The sequence below is a fragment of the Bombina bombina genome, chromosome 1, assembly GCF_027579735.1.
Source record: "Bombina bombina isolate aBomBom1 chromosome 1, aBomBom1.pri, whole genome shotgun sequence".
NCBI classification, from domain to species: domain Eukaryota; kingdom Metazoa; phylum Chordata; class Amphibia; order Anura; family Bombinatoridae; genus Bombina; species Bombina bombina.
In genome coordinates this window covers 1,340,450,648-1,340,468,231 of record NC_069499.1, presented here as the reverse complement: position 1 = coordinate 1,340,468,231, position 17,584 = coordinate 1,340,450,648, and the positions used below count along the sequence as shown (strand labels likewise).

The window sequence follows — 17,584 nt, the reverse complement described above, 5'->3', positions numbered from 1 at the left end:
GGCAAGAGACAAAAAGAGACAGAAAGAATGGTTGTTTTTTCCATAAATAACACAAACACAAGACAAGTTCAAAGTAAGACAGATGTTACAAGTTCCAAACATATAAACATGTCTTATTGTGCTACCTGTAATCATTTTGTCAAAACGACCAGTAGAAGAATATTTGTGATATTTGCTTTTCACAGGTAACAAAATAAAGACCAAAAATGAGAGACCCACTGAGACAGGGACAGGGCAAGGAAAGTAAACATACAGTTCTCACATACACAAGTAAGTGAATAAAGGCACAACACACATAAGTCAGAGGATGGAGATCCATATATAAACTCACATACAGGGCAAAGGGGTGTGTGAGGAGCATCTGCACCAAATTGTAGGAATGCCTGCACCATAGTGCAGACATAGTTCTATTATTCCCAGAATCCTTTGTTGTCAAATAACAGCCATGAGGATTGTAGCCTTGATACACTATATATGCAAAGAACTCTTCACTGAGAAAAAATCCCATTGTGTTATCCATAGGATAAGGAAAGTCACAAAAAATTGTAGAACTCAGCTGTAAAGTAAGGAATAAGTCCTCTAAGATAATTTTATCATTGAAAGATGATTCCCATTGAAAAGTTCTTTGAGTTTTTATTCTACCATAAAAAAAATCAGTTAACACACCTCATACATAATAAATATACCCCCCTCACAAACACAATTACATCTTTGCATGCATAAAAACACATCTTCTCATATAGGCATCAAATACACATCTGGGCTCCAGCTTAGACATTTAGTTATGTTCTGCTTTTTGTGTAGGAAGTATGTGTCTGCTCTAGCCTATGAGTAATATGGAGGGAAATCAGGACTGTATAACTGCTCTTGGGAATTAAATGACAGAAAAGTATATATACAATTCAGCCTATTTCTATACAAAGACCTACATGTAAATAAATATTCATAAATAGAGTGTGAATAGTTGTTTGCCACCCAAACAAGAACTTCAAGATGTTCCCAGAATTCCACTAATAGAATAGCTATACACATAATTTACACATTGCTGCCATGAACACAAGTGGCATATATGTGAGTAATAACCATGGGTCTTAAGGAATCGGAGTTATACAAATGGCTTTTACATTAGTGGAGTGTACCACACCTATATGAATAAACAATAGGCTCAAAAGAGATAAATTAAATGGACAGTATCCGGTATATAAGACTGTAAAACTTGTAATGAACATAAAAAACCTAGAGCCTGTAGAGTTAGAACCTCATTTTATATTTTGGTAATTTTTTTCAGCATTAAGCAAATGGTTTGAACGCCCAGGGTGCCCACGTCACCCATCTGGGGGTGGGGCAATACAGAATGATGATTTACTAATTGGGAAGTAGAGAGAGCATGGGGAGAAAAGAGGGCAAATAATAGGGAGCGTGGAAGGGACAATCATATTTCCTATATACGTTTATGGGGGGGAGGTAGCAGTGTGAATTCTTAGGATCATTAAATAGGGGGCCGGGAGTCGCGCCAAGTTTAGTGTGATCTAGTCCCTAGGTATGAATCCCAGAGTTCCCAAATTAGGCAGTAAGCGTCTAGTTGTTGCTTAAGGTACCCAATTAAATCTAGCACTCCTTGCCATTTCGGGGGCTGGGCTTTTTTCCAGTTCCTGGCAATAATAAGTTTAGTTGAGAGTAATACATATATCAGTAGGTGTTGGCTATGAGACGGGATCTTCGGGATACCAAGGTGCAGAAGGGCCATAGCAGGAAGAGCGATTTCCTGAAGGCTCAGATTGGAGCAGAGCCTTTTTGTTTTGGACCAGTATGTATTTAGGAATGGACAATCCCACCATATATGTATGGGGCTACCCCTCCCTCCACATCCCCTCCAGCACAAATCAGAGCATGTAGGATATTTCTGTAGTTTGGTTGGGACTAGGTGCCATCTCGTCAATAACCTATAGTATAGTTCATACAGAGTGACACAGTGTGTGGCGGTTCTGGTCGCGGTTATGGCTCGTACCCACTGTTGAGAAATGTACTCCTGCATCGAGTTCCATCTAGACTCCCACAGGGTAAGTTCCCTTGGGGTTTCCTGTAGAAAGCCCCAGGACCACAGTAAAGACCTCATTCTCAGTAGATCAAAATTGAGTTTGGAGAGTATTTTTAACTGCTCTATCATGTCGCTATGGCTGAGAAGACGATCATTGGCATAGAAGTCACTTACGGAAGTAAGGTGGGATGTTCTCTAGATGTTAAAGTGAGTATTGGGAAGGCTCAATAGTAGACCCATGGTAGAGTGGATTGGGGTTGGATGGGGAGTGATTTCCGAACTATGTCTTATTCTGAACCATGCTTTTTGACAGTCCTTTACAATTGGGTTTAAAATCACTGGCTGAGTAGGGCTGTGCATGGGAACCCATAGTAGATCCGCCAGCTCAACATAGGCTGGGAGGGAGGCCTGCTCCAGCTCGCACCACCTAGTAGGTGGTAAGTTGGGATCCCACGCAGAGACATGAGATAACATTGCTGCTTCATGATAAAGGTGAAAACTAGGGAGGCCAGCCCCTCCCTGGTCCACTGAATTTTGGAGTATGTAGGTCGCCACTCTTGGCTTTCTCCCCCTCCAGACAAAGTTAGTGAAAAGCTTTTTGAAACTTTATTAAGAGGTGGGAGGGAACGGAGAGAGGCAGGCATCTGAAAACATAAGTCAGTTTTGGCAAGATCATCATTTTGATTGCTGACACTCTTCCTAGCCACGACACCTCTTCATATCATTTAGATCTCCTTTAGTAATGGGTGATAATTCTCATTAAGGGTGATATCTCTGTCATGAGACAGGAAGACCCCCAGATGTCTGACTCCTTTAGTGGACCACTTGAAAGAAAAGGTTATTTGTAGTTTCTGTAGCTCTTTGGGGGGAATTCCCATAGAGTAGGCTTCAGTTTTAGTGACATTGCTTCTTGTAAATTTATATTCATAACAGACTGTTTAGTACCAAAGCAACAACCATAAAAGCACGTGAGAGGAGAGAAAACTATTTCATTTGTTAGAGGAGAGCTATCAGCTAGAACTTCCTATGAAAAGCTGCTTGAGAAGAAGCAAACACATTGACTTTGTAAAATTTAGTAGACACCAGGTGGGAGCCATGTCCAATTGCTCAACAGAGGCTTTATTGTGCCTGATGATGAAGCCATTACTATGGTAGGAACCTACATCCTAAATGCAGAAACCTTCCTTTTCTTTCTATAACTAGAATAAAAGACAAAACGATAATCATTCTTCCTGATTTACTAGGTTTTCAGGTGATATTAGAGGGTTCTTGCTCAGCCTGTGTAGAAGAGGTTCCTTGCCATCTTAAAAATAGGGCAGAATGAAGAAACAACAATCTCTGAAAATTCACTACCTTTGGTTAAAAAACGGTGTCCAGTTTCATTGGGAACAGCTACATGCTAACTCAAATCCATAACCCTCAGACCTAGATGAAAAAGTCTGACTGGGAACCACCCTTGCTTACTGCCCCCTTCTCTATCCATCAATCAAATTAAAGTTTCTAATCTTTCTGTCTCGATTATTTAATGGGCAGACTAATAGTGGCCATCATCAATGCACAAGTTAATTGTTTTCTCTTGGTGTTTTGAAAGTTCTAGTTATTACATTATGTAGCTGACCATAGCAAGTGAGAGGATTCCATCTAACTACAAATTACACAATTGAAAAATTCTCCAAATGGTCAACAAATCCACAAGATAATGGTCACCTCCCACAGAAAATAATTGTAATAGTTTTCTGTTGTATACTGTAATAGATACAACAATATACATATTTGTTGAAGACTTGTTGTATTGTTTGTTATAAAAATAAATAAGGAGAAAAAAAGGAGATGTCATGAGAACTTTCTCAGAGCTTCTAACTCTTTTAGCTGTGGCAGATGCTAAAAGAGTTAGAAGAAGAGTTAGAAGAACTTTTTTTTACTAATCAATAACCTCAAAGACACCTTAAAGGGACATTAAACCCAATTTTTTTCTTTCATGATTCAGATAGAGAATACCATTTTAAACAACTTTCTAATTTACTTCTTTTATCTAAATTGCTTCATTCTCTTGATATTTTTTGCTGAAAAGCATATCTAGATAGGCTCACTAGTTGCGGATTGGTGACTGCACATAAATGCCTCATGTGATTGGCTCACCAATGTGCATTGCTATTTCTTTAACAAAGGATATCTAAAGATTGCATCAAATTAAATAATAGAAGTAAATTGGAATGTTGTTTAAAATTGTATTCTCTATCTGAATCATGAAATACATTTTTTGGGTTAAATGACCCTTTAAACATAGGATCAAGAGTGATGTCTGCAGATTCAAATCACACGAAAGAATGAGAGTAAAAAAAAAGAACATATTCTTTCAAGAGAATGAAAGAGCTGCATAATAGTAAAGATCTTACTTCCATTTAAACAACAGAAACATTAACTTTTATAAAAGCACATGTTGATTTGATACTGCAGGCCCGATGATCTAAAGGTATCTGGGCTGGTGAGATTCTATAAGAATGCTCGCCAGTTCTTCTATTTCCCTGGTGGAATGATCTAAAGCCATTTTTTCCCTGAAAACAGGGTGTCTCGCTAAGGGGCGTATACTGCATTTTCGTATAGGAAGGAGATGCATACATTACAAAAGTGCACAAAATAAAATTTTATTTTAAAAAATCATACAAAACAAATAATTGAACCATTCACACAAAAATATGCAGGAAAAAATTGTATTGTTAAGGTGGATCCAAAATTCTAACAAATACTTCACCAAAAATTGTATTTTATCAAAAACTTAAATTTTGTTATGTAAATTGCACAGGAAAAAAAAAGTATTAACTCCTTAATGACCAACGTCGTACAGGGTACGTCCTACAAAAAACGGTCGTTAACGACCAAGGATGTACCCTGTACGTCGTTAGTGTTTTCAAGTGGTAGAAGCGATCCTGATCGCTTCCATACGCTTTCATGTTATTGCAGTGATGCCTCAACATTTTTTAGCAATCCAATGCAGAGAGAGCCACTCTGTTGCCCTCTCTGCATCGGTCATTGATGGTCACGATCGTTGGTGGGTGGGAGCCGTTGTAGGGAGGCGGGTGGGTGGCCATCGATGGGGGATGTGCGTCAGAGGAGGCGGGATCACGTACGGGGGTGCAGGGAGCGGGCACATGCATGAGGGCGGGCGCGAGCACAGGAGCGGGAGCGGGTGGGAACGCTACACTATGGCACAATTTGTTTAGGGTAAGGAGGGAGACAGGAGGGGGGAAATTTTTAAGGTATCTGGGAGGGGGTGGGGGGTAGGTTATTGAGGGGGGGCAGCTACACTACAGAAAAATAGCTGCCAGTACCCAACATAGCAGACAATAAGGTAGAGGGGGGAGGGTTTAAGAGCTGTTTGGGGGGGGGGGGATCAGGGAGGTTGGAGGCTAAGGGGGTATCGTACACAGCAGAATATGTCTATTTAAAAAAAACAAAAAAAAACAACCTTTTATGCCAGTACTTAAAATGGCGGAGACAATTGGGGGGGAGGGAAGAGAGCTGTTTGGGAGGGATCAGGGGGTGGGATGTGTCAGGTGGGAGGCTGATCTCTACACTAAAGCTAAAATTAACCCTACAAGCTCCCTACAAGGTACCTAATTAACCCCTTCACTGATGGGCATAATACAAGTGTGGTGCGCAGCAGCATTTAGCAGCCTTCTAATTACCAAAAAGCAACGCCAAAGCCATATAAGTCTGCTATTTCTGAACAAAGGGGATCCCAGAGAAGCATTTACAACCACTTGTGCCATAATTGCACAAGCTGTTTGTAAATAATTTCAGTGTGAAACTTAAAATTGTGAAAATTTTAAAGTTTTTTTTTTTTTATTATTTGATCACATTTGGCGGTGAAATGGTGTCATGAAATATACCAAAATGGGCCTAGATCAATACTTTGGGTTGTCTACTACACTACGCTAAAGCTAAAATGAACCCTACAAGCTCTCTAATTAACCCTTTCACTGCTGGGCATAATACACGTGTGGTGTGCAGAGGCATTTCGCGGCCTTCTAATTACCAAAAAGCAACGCCAAAGCCTTATAAGTCTGCCATTTCTGAAGAAAGGGGATCCCAGAGAAGCATTTACAACCATTTGTGCCATAATTGCTCAAGCTGTTTGTAAATAATTTCAGTGAGAAACCTAAAGTTTGTGAAAAAGTTTGTGAAAAAGTGAACGATTTTTTTTTTATTTGATAGCATTTGGCGGTGAAATGGTGGCATGAAATATACCAAAATGGGCCTAGATCAATACTTGGGTTGTCTACTAAAAGAAATATATATATACATGTCAAGGGGTATTCAGGGATTCCTGACAGATATCAGGGTTCCAATGTAACTATCGCTAATTTTGAGAATTTTTTTTTTAGTATGGTTGTTTTTTGGTGGTTGTAGATGTGTAACAGATTTTGGGGGTCAAAGTCAGAAAAAGTGTATTTTATAATTCTTTTTATAGTAAATTATATGATATGATGAAAATAATGGTATGTTCAGAAAGTCCATTTAATGGCGAGAAAAACTGTATATAATATGTGTGGGTACAGTAAATGAGTAAGAGGAAAATTACAGCTAAACACAAACACAGCAAAAATGTAAAAATAGCCCTGGTCCCAAACGGTCAGAAAATGGAAAAGTGCTGTGGTCTTTAAGGGGTTAAATATGTAGAGTGTAAATCCTAATTTAAGTACACTGGCTGTGTAATTGCTGTTTTTTCATAAAAGGTGCTGAACATGGGTGTATATGAAATTGTATCTCTAATCACAGAGTAATTCTGTAAAGATTTTCGCACTACAGATCTCACTGTTTTTCCTCGCAAACTAAAAGATGTCAAGCTTTTCTCAAAAAGCACTCAAAATACTTATAAACCTAATAGAAAAACACATGCATATGAAAAAATAAGCGATTGTAAGATGCTATAAGCAGAAATCAGCATAATGTGATTTATACTGGCTGCAGGATTTACTTTTAAAGTGTGCCCGCTGCTTATGGCTAACCACTCTACGGAGCGAAGTGTTTATTTCCAGCGAGTTCCATTACTTTCAATACGAGACATCTCACTACTCGCAGGGACTGCCTCTTTTTTATGATAATTCCACCATTGCAGCCCCTGTGACGATCCGCAAAAAAAACACGTCTGATCTGGAGTTTTGATCATCTACTTTTTTGCTGTGAATATGAGTTTGGATCTGAAAAAAGACATGAGTTTGTAGGGATGGATTAAAATGCATCAAAACAAGCAATAAAAAAACCTTAAATGCTTCATTTTCATAATGAACAAGATTGTTTTCGTTTTTTTCCCCAAAGGAAAACATCTTATGTTGAGTTTGGATGCTTGTTGTTTTGTGCATCTTAACACACATCATTCATTTTTAACACTATAACCATGAAAGAAGCAAAGTGTGACTTAAGCCTTTTTAAGTATCTTAACCCCCTTGTTGCCATGGAAAGCTGCACACACACTGCTACAAAATGATTAGATGTCCTTTGCAGCAGCTACATGGATAAACCTTAAAAATATTTGATGGTAGCTGTATTTCTGATATAAATAATTTTTGAGGGTGAATTAATTACCTAAGGAGGTAGAGAATGCCAATACCTTGATACATTTAAAAATGGCTTAGATACATTTCTAAATAGAAACAAAATAATTCAGGGATATGATTGCTTGTGTTGAATGGGTCACCTTAGACAGGATCTGTATAGGTTGAACTCGATGGACTTCAGTCTTTCAACCTCATCTACTATGTTACTATGAGTTATATATAGTCATTTGCAATCCACGAGGGTAATGTGATGGTTATTCTTCCCAGGCTGACAAATATCTGTGAAATGTACACATCATTTTACATCCACACACACATCATTACAGCTATTCATCAGACGGTCACAAACAAATGCTCCTACACATAACATGCACAGATATCAAACCCCTGCAATCAACATAACTCACAGAATACGTTATTAGAAGAGGTGGCACTTACTGTATCCCATGCCTTGGAGGAAATATTTAAATGCTTCTGTCAGCTTTCCAGGCTATGGACAAAAAAAAAGCTTAAATAAGTAAGAGATAATACACCCCACAGAGATTAGCATGCTCTCAAAAATAAATGTCAAGAAAGGTTGCACAAATATTACTATAATTATTACAGAATTGTTACAGAAAATAAAAATACCAATAAAGACACAGAAATGAAAAGACACACAAATTGCGGAGTAATAGTTTTACCTGAGTAACTTGAGGAAGCCCACCAGAGTCAGCCATCTGTGGGGTATATGTGAAAAGCAGGTCAGGTAAGTTAAAGTCCCACAGACAGGTGGAAAAAACATAATATACAAACCTAGGACAGCAATAACAGCAGGAAAGAGAAAGAAGGCAGTGCAAAGGCAGTAAGGCAAGACAAATGTAATGGGCAGAAGGTACAGGAAGGGTGCATACAGTAAATATTGTACTTACTGCTCTTAGTTCTTAGTAATCAATCTTATAGCTTTTCAAACCTATGTTTTTTTCCCCTTTATATTTAGATATATTGGTTGCCCACCCACCAAAGCATTTTTTTTATTATTATTTTCCTGTTATATTCAGGGGGTACAACAAATCAGAACCATATTGCCCATTCCACTGCCTGAAAACAGAATGCATGTCCACACCTCATATGAAGCAGGAATGATATTGACAAGATGTTTTTAGTCAAAGGAAGTAAGTGGTGATAGGCTGTACAGCCCTGATGACAACACAATTAATATATTTAAAAAAATAAATGAATAAATAAAAGCCTTTGAGGGATGGAAAATTTGCAAATTTTGTAATCCAGGTAATTCTTGAAAAAAATAATAATAATTAACTTTCCCTTTAATAGCTGGAGCTTGCATCAGACTTATAGTATATACAGTTGTATGCAAACGTTTGGGCACCCCTGACAATTTCCATGATTTTCATTTATAAATAATTGGGTGTTTGGATCAGCAATTTCATTTTGATCTATCAAATAACTGAAGGACACAGTAATATTTCCATAGTGAAATGAGGTTTATTGGTTTACAGAAAATGTGCAATATGCATCAAAACGACATAAATTTGTGCACCCTTGTCATTTTGTTGATTTGAATACCTGTAACTACCTAGCACTGATTAATTGGAACACACAATTGGTTTGGTGAGCCCATTAAGCCTTGAACTTCATAGACAGGTGCATCCAATCATGAGAAAAGGTATTTAAGGTGGCCAATTGTTGTTGTTCTCTTTGACTCTCCTCTGAAGAGTGGCACTATTTGGGCCTCAGATCAACTCTCAAATGACCTGAAAACAAAGATTGTTCAACATTATGGTTTAGGGGAAGGCTACAAAAAGCTATTGCAGAGATTTAAGCTGTCAGTGTCCACTGTGAGGAACATAGTGAAGAAATGGAAGACCACAGGCACAGTTCTTGTTAAGGCCAGAAGTAAAATATTGGAGAGGCAAAGGATGGTGAGAACGGTCAAAAACAGCCCACAGACCACCTCCAAAGACCAACAACATCATCTTGCTGCAGATGGTGTCACTGTGCATCGTTCAACAATTCAGCGTATGGGAGAGTGATGCGGAAGAAGCCTTTTCTGCACACACGCCCCAAACAAAGTCGCTTTAAGTATGCAAAAGCACATTTGGACAAGCCAGCTTCATTTTGGAAGAAGGTGCTGTAGACTGATGAAACAAAGATTGAGTTATTTGGTCATAACAAGGGGCATTATGCATAGCAGCAAAAGAACACAGCGTTCCTAAACAAACACTTGCTAGCCACAGTAAAATTTGGTGGATGTTCCATCATGCTGTGGGGATGTGTGGCCAGTGCCGTTACTGGGAATCTTGTTAAAGTTGAGGGTCGCATGGATTCCACTCAATATCAGCAGATACTTGAGAATAATGTTGAGGAATCAGTCACAAAGTTGAAGTTATGCTGGAGCTGGATATTTCAACAAGACAACGACCCAAAACACTGCTCAAAATCTACTCTGCATTTATGCAGAGGAACAAGTAAAAATGTTCTGGAATGGCCATCCCAGTCCCCAGACCTGAATATCATTGAAAATCTGTGGGGTGATTTGAAGCGGGCTGTCCATGCTCAGCAACCATCAAACCTAACTGAACTGGAGATGTTTTGCAAGGAGGAATGGTCCAAAATACCTTCATCCAGAATCCAGACACTCATTGCAGGCTATAGGAAGCGTCTAGAGGCTATTATTTCTGCTAAAGGAGGCTCTACTAAATACTAATGCAATATTTCTGTTGGGGTGCCCACTTTTATGCACCTGTCTAATTTCGTTTTGATGCATATTGCACATTTTCTGTTAATCCAATAAACCTCATTTCCCTACTGAAATATAACGTTTCTTTCAGTTGTTTGATAGATCAAAATGAAATTGCTGATCCAAACACTCAATTATTTATAAATGAAAATCATGGAAATTGTCAGGGGTGCCTAAACTTTTGCATACAACTGTAGTATTGACAATAGAGCAGGATACTTGTATATGGCAATGAACTAATAGGGTGTATGTATGTATGTATTGGGTACTTGTAAAGCATGGCTAATCACCCGTAAGGGTCTCAAGGCGCTGCTCATTTTATCGACCTTGGAAGGATGAAGGGCTGAGTGGACCTCGCCGGGGATCGAACCTGCAACCTTTAGGTTGCTACAGAGCTCAGACACAGTGCCTTAGCATGCTGAGCTATATGTCCGGGTGCAGAATAATGATCCACAACCTACAGTACACATTCCATGTGTGGCACTAAGATTTTTTTTTTTATGATACCCAAGAGTTGTGCACTACTGGCTAACAGCTTTTGTTGTCATGTCTGTCACATGCCTGACTCCCTGGCTTGAAGTGTAAGAGACCAGTCTTATCCTCTTCACTTCCTGTGAGCAGTGCTTGAAAGACAGATACTGGGAAAACCAAAGCAGAGGAGAGTGCCTGGATGTCTCAAAGGGAAATTATTATTATCATTACTATTATTATTCATAATAATAATAAATATTAATTTATATTAATTATCCTGACTGGTTACTTTATAGAATTACTCAAGTACAACACTTATAAAAGGTTGTCAGCTATTAATGGATATATATCCTCTATGTAGGATATAAATATGACAGAATAGTAAAATGATATGGGCAGATCACAACAGGACACTAAAACAACAGCTAATAATGACCACAGGATTAAGTAAAAGGACATCATAAAGGCAGTAGGATAGATTGAGGAGGATGGTCAGATAGTAAGACATATAGGAGAGATGAAGAGGAAGGGTAGGTGCTCAGTGAGAAGATGGATACTCAGCAACAGATGACTCAGAACATGAAGAAACACTAAAACATGGAGAAAGGCTTGGAGAGAGGATGGGGGCCCTGTAGAGAGAGTTCATACAGATGAGAAAACCTCAAGAGAAGATGGAGGCTGTAACAGATTGGAGAAGAAGGGTTACACACAGTGGGACAGTTTGGTACCTTCAGGAATGTAGTGTTTGTTGGGTCCAGTTTTGAATTACATTCAACCTAAAAAACAAAACAACATATTGTAACTGATCATTTTAGAGTTCTCCAGAATCCCCATTGTTTCTTGTTAAGAGACGTTTTACTGCACTGTCATAAGAACATCCAGCAAACAGCAACAGCCTAACATTCCAATCTAATATATACACTTTAGTCTCAAACATGACGTATGGCTTCTTACATTATCCCCCCCCCCCACCAATCTGTGTTGAGTTGATAGGTTTGTGAGAAAATATAGAAACTGAATGCAGAGGTGAAACGCAATAGTGACCTGATATCACCTGATCATTAGTCTAAAGATACTTTAACAACATTTAAAGGAATATGAAACCCAAAAATGTTCTCTTGTGATTCAGACAAATCATACAATTTAGAAAAAAACTTTCCAATTTACTTCTGTTATCAAATTTGCTTTGTTCCCATTATATTCTTTGTTGAAGAGATACCTAGGTAGGTGTATGGGGCACTACATAGCAGGAAAAAGGTGCTGCCATCTAGTGCTCTTGCTAATGGATAACATTCTTGCAAAACTGTTGCCATATAGTGCCACGGACATGTGCATGCTCCTGAGCTTTTTTTCAACAAAAGATACCAGGAGAATGAAGAAAATTTGATAATAGAAGAACATTAGAAAGTTGTTTAAAATTGTACGCTCTATCTGAATCATAAAAGAAAAAAATGGGTTTTATGTCTCTTAAAGAGACAGTAAAACCTTCTAGGTGTTTGGTAATAGTTCTTATACTATAAGGATTATTGAATTTACAGGCATTTCATTTTTTTGTCTTTAATGAACAGTTTCTGGGTCTGCACAAATATATACTAATATAAGGACTGTGTGAAAATATGATATAACAGTTTGTGTGATTTTTGGCTTTATTTTCCGAGCCCTTCCCATCTATTAGAAACACCTCTACCTCCAGCACTTGCCATTAGTGTTACAATAATTTTCTTTAATCTGCTAGGAGTGAAGTAATACCTTGTCAGGAATTTCAAATTGGTTTCCTGAACTCTGGTGGAGATTGATGCTGTTTTAGTTGTCAGGAAAATTGTGTTCCATTTCTTAAATGTGAATTAAAGGGACAGTCTAGGCCAAAATAAACTTTCATGATTCAGATAGAGCATGTTATTTTAAACAATTTTCCAATTTACTTTTATCACCAATTTTGCTTTGTTCTCTTAGTATTCTTAGTTGAAAGCTTAACCTAGGAGGTTCATATGCTAATTTCTTAGACCTTGAAGCCCACCTCTTTCAGATTGCATTTTAACAGTTTTTCACCACTAGAGGGAGTTAGTTCACGTATTTCATATAGATAACACTGTGCTCGTGCACGTGAAGTTATCTGGGAGCAGGCACTGATTGGCTAGACTGCAAGTCTGTCAAAAGAACTGAAAAAAGGGGCAGTTTGCAGAGGCTTAGATACAAGATAATTACAGAGGTTAAAAACAGAATTTATGTTTACCTGATAAATTACTTTCTCCAACGGTGTGTCCGGTCCACGGCGTCATCCTTACTTGTGGGATATTCTCTTCCCCAACAGGAAATGGCAAAGAGCCCAGCAAAGCTGGTCACATGATCCCTCCTAGGCTCCGCCTACCCCAGTCATTCGACCGACGTTAAGGAGGAATATTTGCATAGGAGAAACCATATGGTACCGTGGTGACTGTAGTTAAAGAAAATAAATCATCAGACCTGATTAAAAAAACCAGGGCGGGCCGTGGGCCGGACACACCGGTGGAGAAAGTAATTTATCAGGTAAACATAAATTCTGTTTTCTCCAACATAGGTGTGTCCGGTCCACGGCGTCATCCTTACTTGTGGGAACCAATACCAAAGCTTTAGGACACGGATGAAGGGAGGGAGCAAATCAGGTCACCTAAATGGAAGGCACCACGGTTTGCAAAACCTTTCTCCCAAAAATAGCCTCAGAAGAAGCAAAAGTATCAAACTTGTAAAATTTGGTAAAAGTGTGCAGTGAAGACCAAGTCGCTGCCCTACATATCTGATCAACAGAAGCCTCGTTCTTGAAGGCCCATGTGGAAGCCACAGCCCTAGTGGAATGAGCTGTGATTCTTTCGGGAGGCTGCCGTCCGGCAGTCTCGTAAGCCAATCTGATGATGCTTTTAATCCAAAAAGAGAGAGAGGTAGAAGTTGCTTTTTGACCTCTCCTTTTACCGGAATAAACAACAAACAAGGAAGATGTTTGTCTAAAATCCTTTGTAGCTTCTAAATAGAATTTTAGAGCGCGAACAACATCCAAATTGTGCAACAAACGTTCCTTCTTTGAAACTGGTTTCGGACACAGAGAAGGTACGATAATCTCCTGGTTAATGTTTTTGTTAGAAACAACTTTTGGAAGAAAACCAGGTTTAGTACGTAAAACCACCTTATCTGCATGGAACACCAGATAAGGAGGAGAACACTGCAGAGCAGATAATTCTGAAACTCTTCTAGCAGAAGAAATTGCAACTAAAAACAAAACTTTCCAAGATAATAACTTAATATCAACGGAATGTAAGGGTTCAAACGGAACCCCCTGAAGAACTGAAAGAACTAAATTGAGACTCCAAGGAGGAGTCAAAGGTTTGTAAACAGGCTTAATTCTAACCAGAGCCTGAACAAAGGCTTGAACATCTGGCACAGCTGCCAGCTTTTTGTGAAGTAACACAGACAAGGCAGAAATCTGTCCCTTCAGGGAACTTGCAGATAATCCTTTTTCCAATCCTTCTTGAAGGAAGGATAGAATCTTAGGAATCTTAACCTTGTCCCAAGGGAATCCTTTAGATTCACACCAACAGATATATTTTTTCCAAATTTTGTGGTAAATCTTTCTAGTTACAGGCTTTCTGGCCTGAACAAGAGTATCGATAACAGAATCTGAGAACCCTCGCTTCGATAAGATCAAGCGTTCAATCTCCAAGCAGTCAGCTGGAGTGAAACCAGGTTCGGATGTTCGAACGGACCCTGAACAAGAAGGTCTCGTCTCAAAGGTAGCTTCCAAGGTGGAGCCGATGACATATTCACCAGATCTGCATACCAAGTCCTGCGTGGCCACGCAGGAGCTATCAAGATCACCGACGCCCTCTCCTGATTGATCCTGGCTACCAGCCTGGGGATGAGAGGAAACGGCGGGAACACATAAGCTAGTTTGAAGGTCCAAGGTGCTACTAGTGCATCCACTAGAGCCGCCTTGGGATCCCTGGATCTGGACCCGTAGCAAGGAACTTTGAAGTTCTGACGAGAGGCCATCAGATCCATGTCTGGAATGCCCCACAGCTGAGTGACTTGGGCAAAGATTTCCGGATGGAGTTCCCACTCCCCCGGATGCAATGTCTGACGACTCAGAAAATCCGCTTCCCAATTTTCCACTCCTGGGATGTGGATAGCGGACAGGTGGCAGGAGTGAGACTCCGCCCATAGAATGATTTTGGTCACTTCTTCCATCGCTAGGGAACTCCTTGTTCCCCCCTGATGGTTGATGTACGCAACAGTTGTCATGTTGTCTGATTGAAACCGTATGAACTTGGCCCTCGCTAGCTGAGGCCAAGCCTTGAGAGCATTGAATATCGCTCTCAGTTCCAGAATATTTATCGGTAGAAGAGATTCTTCCCGAGACCAAAGACCCTGAGCTTTCAGGGATCCCCAGACCGCGCCCCAGCCCATCAGACTGGCGTCGGACGTGACAATGACCCACTCTGGTCTGCGGAATGTCATCCCTTGTGACAGGTTGTCCAGGGACAGCCACCAACGGAGTGAGTCTCTGGTCCTCTGATTTACTTGTATCTTCGGAGACAAGTCTGTATAATCCCCATTCCACTGACTGAGCATGCACAGTTGTAATGGTCTTAGATGAATGCGCGCAAAAGGAACTATGTCCATTGCCGCTACCATCAACCCGATCACTTCCATGCACTGAGCTATGGAAGGAAGAGGAACGGAATGAAGTATCCGACAAGAGTCTAGAAGCTTTGTTTTTCTGGCCTCTGTCAGAAATATCCTCATTTCTAAGGAGTCTATTATTGTTCCCAAGAAGGGAACCCTTGTTGACGGAGATAGAGAACTCTTTTCCACGTTCACTTTCCATCCGTGAGATCTGAGAAAGGCCAGGACTATGTCCGTGAGAGCCTTTGCTTGAGGAAGGGACGACGCTTGAATCAGAATGTCGTCCAAATAAGGTACTACAGCAATGCCCCTTGGTCTTAGCACAGCTAGAAGGGACCCTAGTACCTTTGTGAAAATCCTTGGAGCAGTGGCTAATCCGAAAGGAAGCGCCACGAACTGGTAATGCTTGTCCAGGAATGCGAACCTTAGGAACCGATGATGTTCCTTGTGGATAGGAATATGTAGATACGCATCCTTTAAATCCACCGTGGTCATGAATTGACCTTCCTGGATGGAAGGAAGAATAGTTCGAATGGTTTCCATCTTGAACGATGGAACCTTGAGAAACTTGTTTAAGATCTTGAGATCTAAGATTGGTCTGAACGTTCCCTCTTTTTTGGGAACTATGAACAGATTGGAGTAGAACCCCATCCCTTGTTCTCTTAATGGAACAGGATGAATCACTCCCATTTTTAACAGGTCTTCTACACAATGTAAGAATGCCTGTCTTTTTATGTGGTCTGAAGACAACTGAGACCTGTGGAACCTCCCCCTTGGGGGAAGCCCCTTGAATTCCAGAAGATAACCTTGGGAGACTATTTCTAGCGCCCAAGGATCCAGAACATCTCTTGCCCAAGCCTGAGCGAAGAGAGAGAGTCTGCCCCCCACCAGATCCGGTCCCGGATCGGGGGCCAACATTTCATGCTGTCTTGGTAGCAGTGGCAGGTTTCTTGGCCTGCTTTCCCTTGTTCCAGCCTTGCATTGGTCTCCAAGCTGGCTTGGCTTGAGAAGTATTACCCTCTTGCTTAGAGGACGTAGCACTTTGGGCTGGTCCGTTTCTACGAAAGGGACGAAAATTAGGTTTATTTTTTGCCTTGAAAGGCCGATCCTGAGGAAGGGCGTGGCCCTTACCCCCAGTGATATCAGAGATAATCTCTTTCAAGTCAGGGCCAAACAGCGTTTTCCCCTTGAAAGGAATGTTAAGTAGCTTGTTCTTGGAAGACGCATCAGCCGACCAAGATTTCAACCAAAGCGCTCTGCGCGCCACAATAGCAAACCCAGAATTCTTAGCCGCTAACCTAGCCAATTGCAAAGTGGCGTCTAGGGTAAAAGAATTAGCCAATTTGAGAGCATTGATTCTGTCCATAATCTCCTCATAAGGAGGAGAATCACTATCGACCGCCTTTATCAGCTCATCGAACCAGAAACATGCGGCTGTAGCGACAGGGACAACGCATGAAATTGGTTGTAGAAGGTAACCCTGCTGAACAAACATCTTTTTAAGCAAACCTTCTAATTTTTTATCCATAGGATCTTTGAAAGCACAACGATCCTCTATGGGTATAGTGGTGCGTTTGTTTAAAGTGGAAACCGCTCCCTCGACCTTGGGGACTGTCTGCCATAAGTCCTTTCTGGGGTCGACCATAGGAAACAATTTTTTAAATATGGGGGGAGGGACGAAAGGAATACCGGGCCTTTCCCATTCTTTATTAACAATGTCCGCCACCCGCTTGGGTATAGGAAAAGCTTCTGGGAGCCCCGGCACCTCTAGGAACTTGTCCATTTTACATAGTTTCTCTGGGATGACCAACTTGTCACAATCATCCAGAGTGGATAATACCTCCTTAAGCAGAATGCGGAGATGTTCCAACTTAAATTTAAATGTAATCACATCAGGTTCAGCATGTTGAGAAATGTTCCCTGAATCAGTAATTTCTCCCTCAGACAAAACCTCCCTGGCCCCATGAGACTGGGTTAGGGGCCCTTCAGAAACATTATTATCAGCGTCGTCATGCTCTTCAGTATCTAAAACAGAGCAGTCGCGCTTACGCTGATAAGTGTTCATTTTGGCTAAAATGTTTTTGACAGAATTATCCATTACAGCCGTTAATTGTTGCATAGTAA

At 40.3% G+C, this 17,584-nt stretch overlaps 1 protein-coding gene across 6 annotated transcripts in view; it reads right to left on the bottom strand.

The window, feature by feature from the left end:
• NDRG4 (NDRG family member 4) overlaps positions 1-17,584 on the bottom strand; it is a 312,038-nt gene that overhangs the window by 18,270 nt on the left and 276,184 nt on the right. For all 6 annotated transcript variants that reach the window (XM_053702558.1, XM_053702544.1, XM_053702536.1 and 3 more), the window contains 3 exons: positions 11,536-11,583; positions 8,280-8,315; positions 8,035-8,086 (listed from right to left, as the gene is read on the bottom strand). In XM_053702558.1, coding sequence (XP_053558533.1) covers positions 8,035-8,086; positions 8,280-8,315; positions 11,536-11,583 — 136 coding nt within the window. The remainder of the gene's footprint in view (positions 1-8,034; positions 8,087-8,279; positions 8,316-11,535; positions 11,584-17,584) is intronic.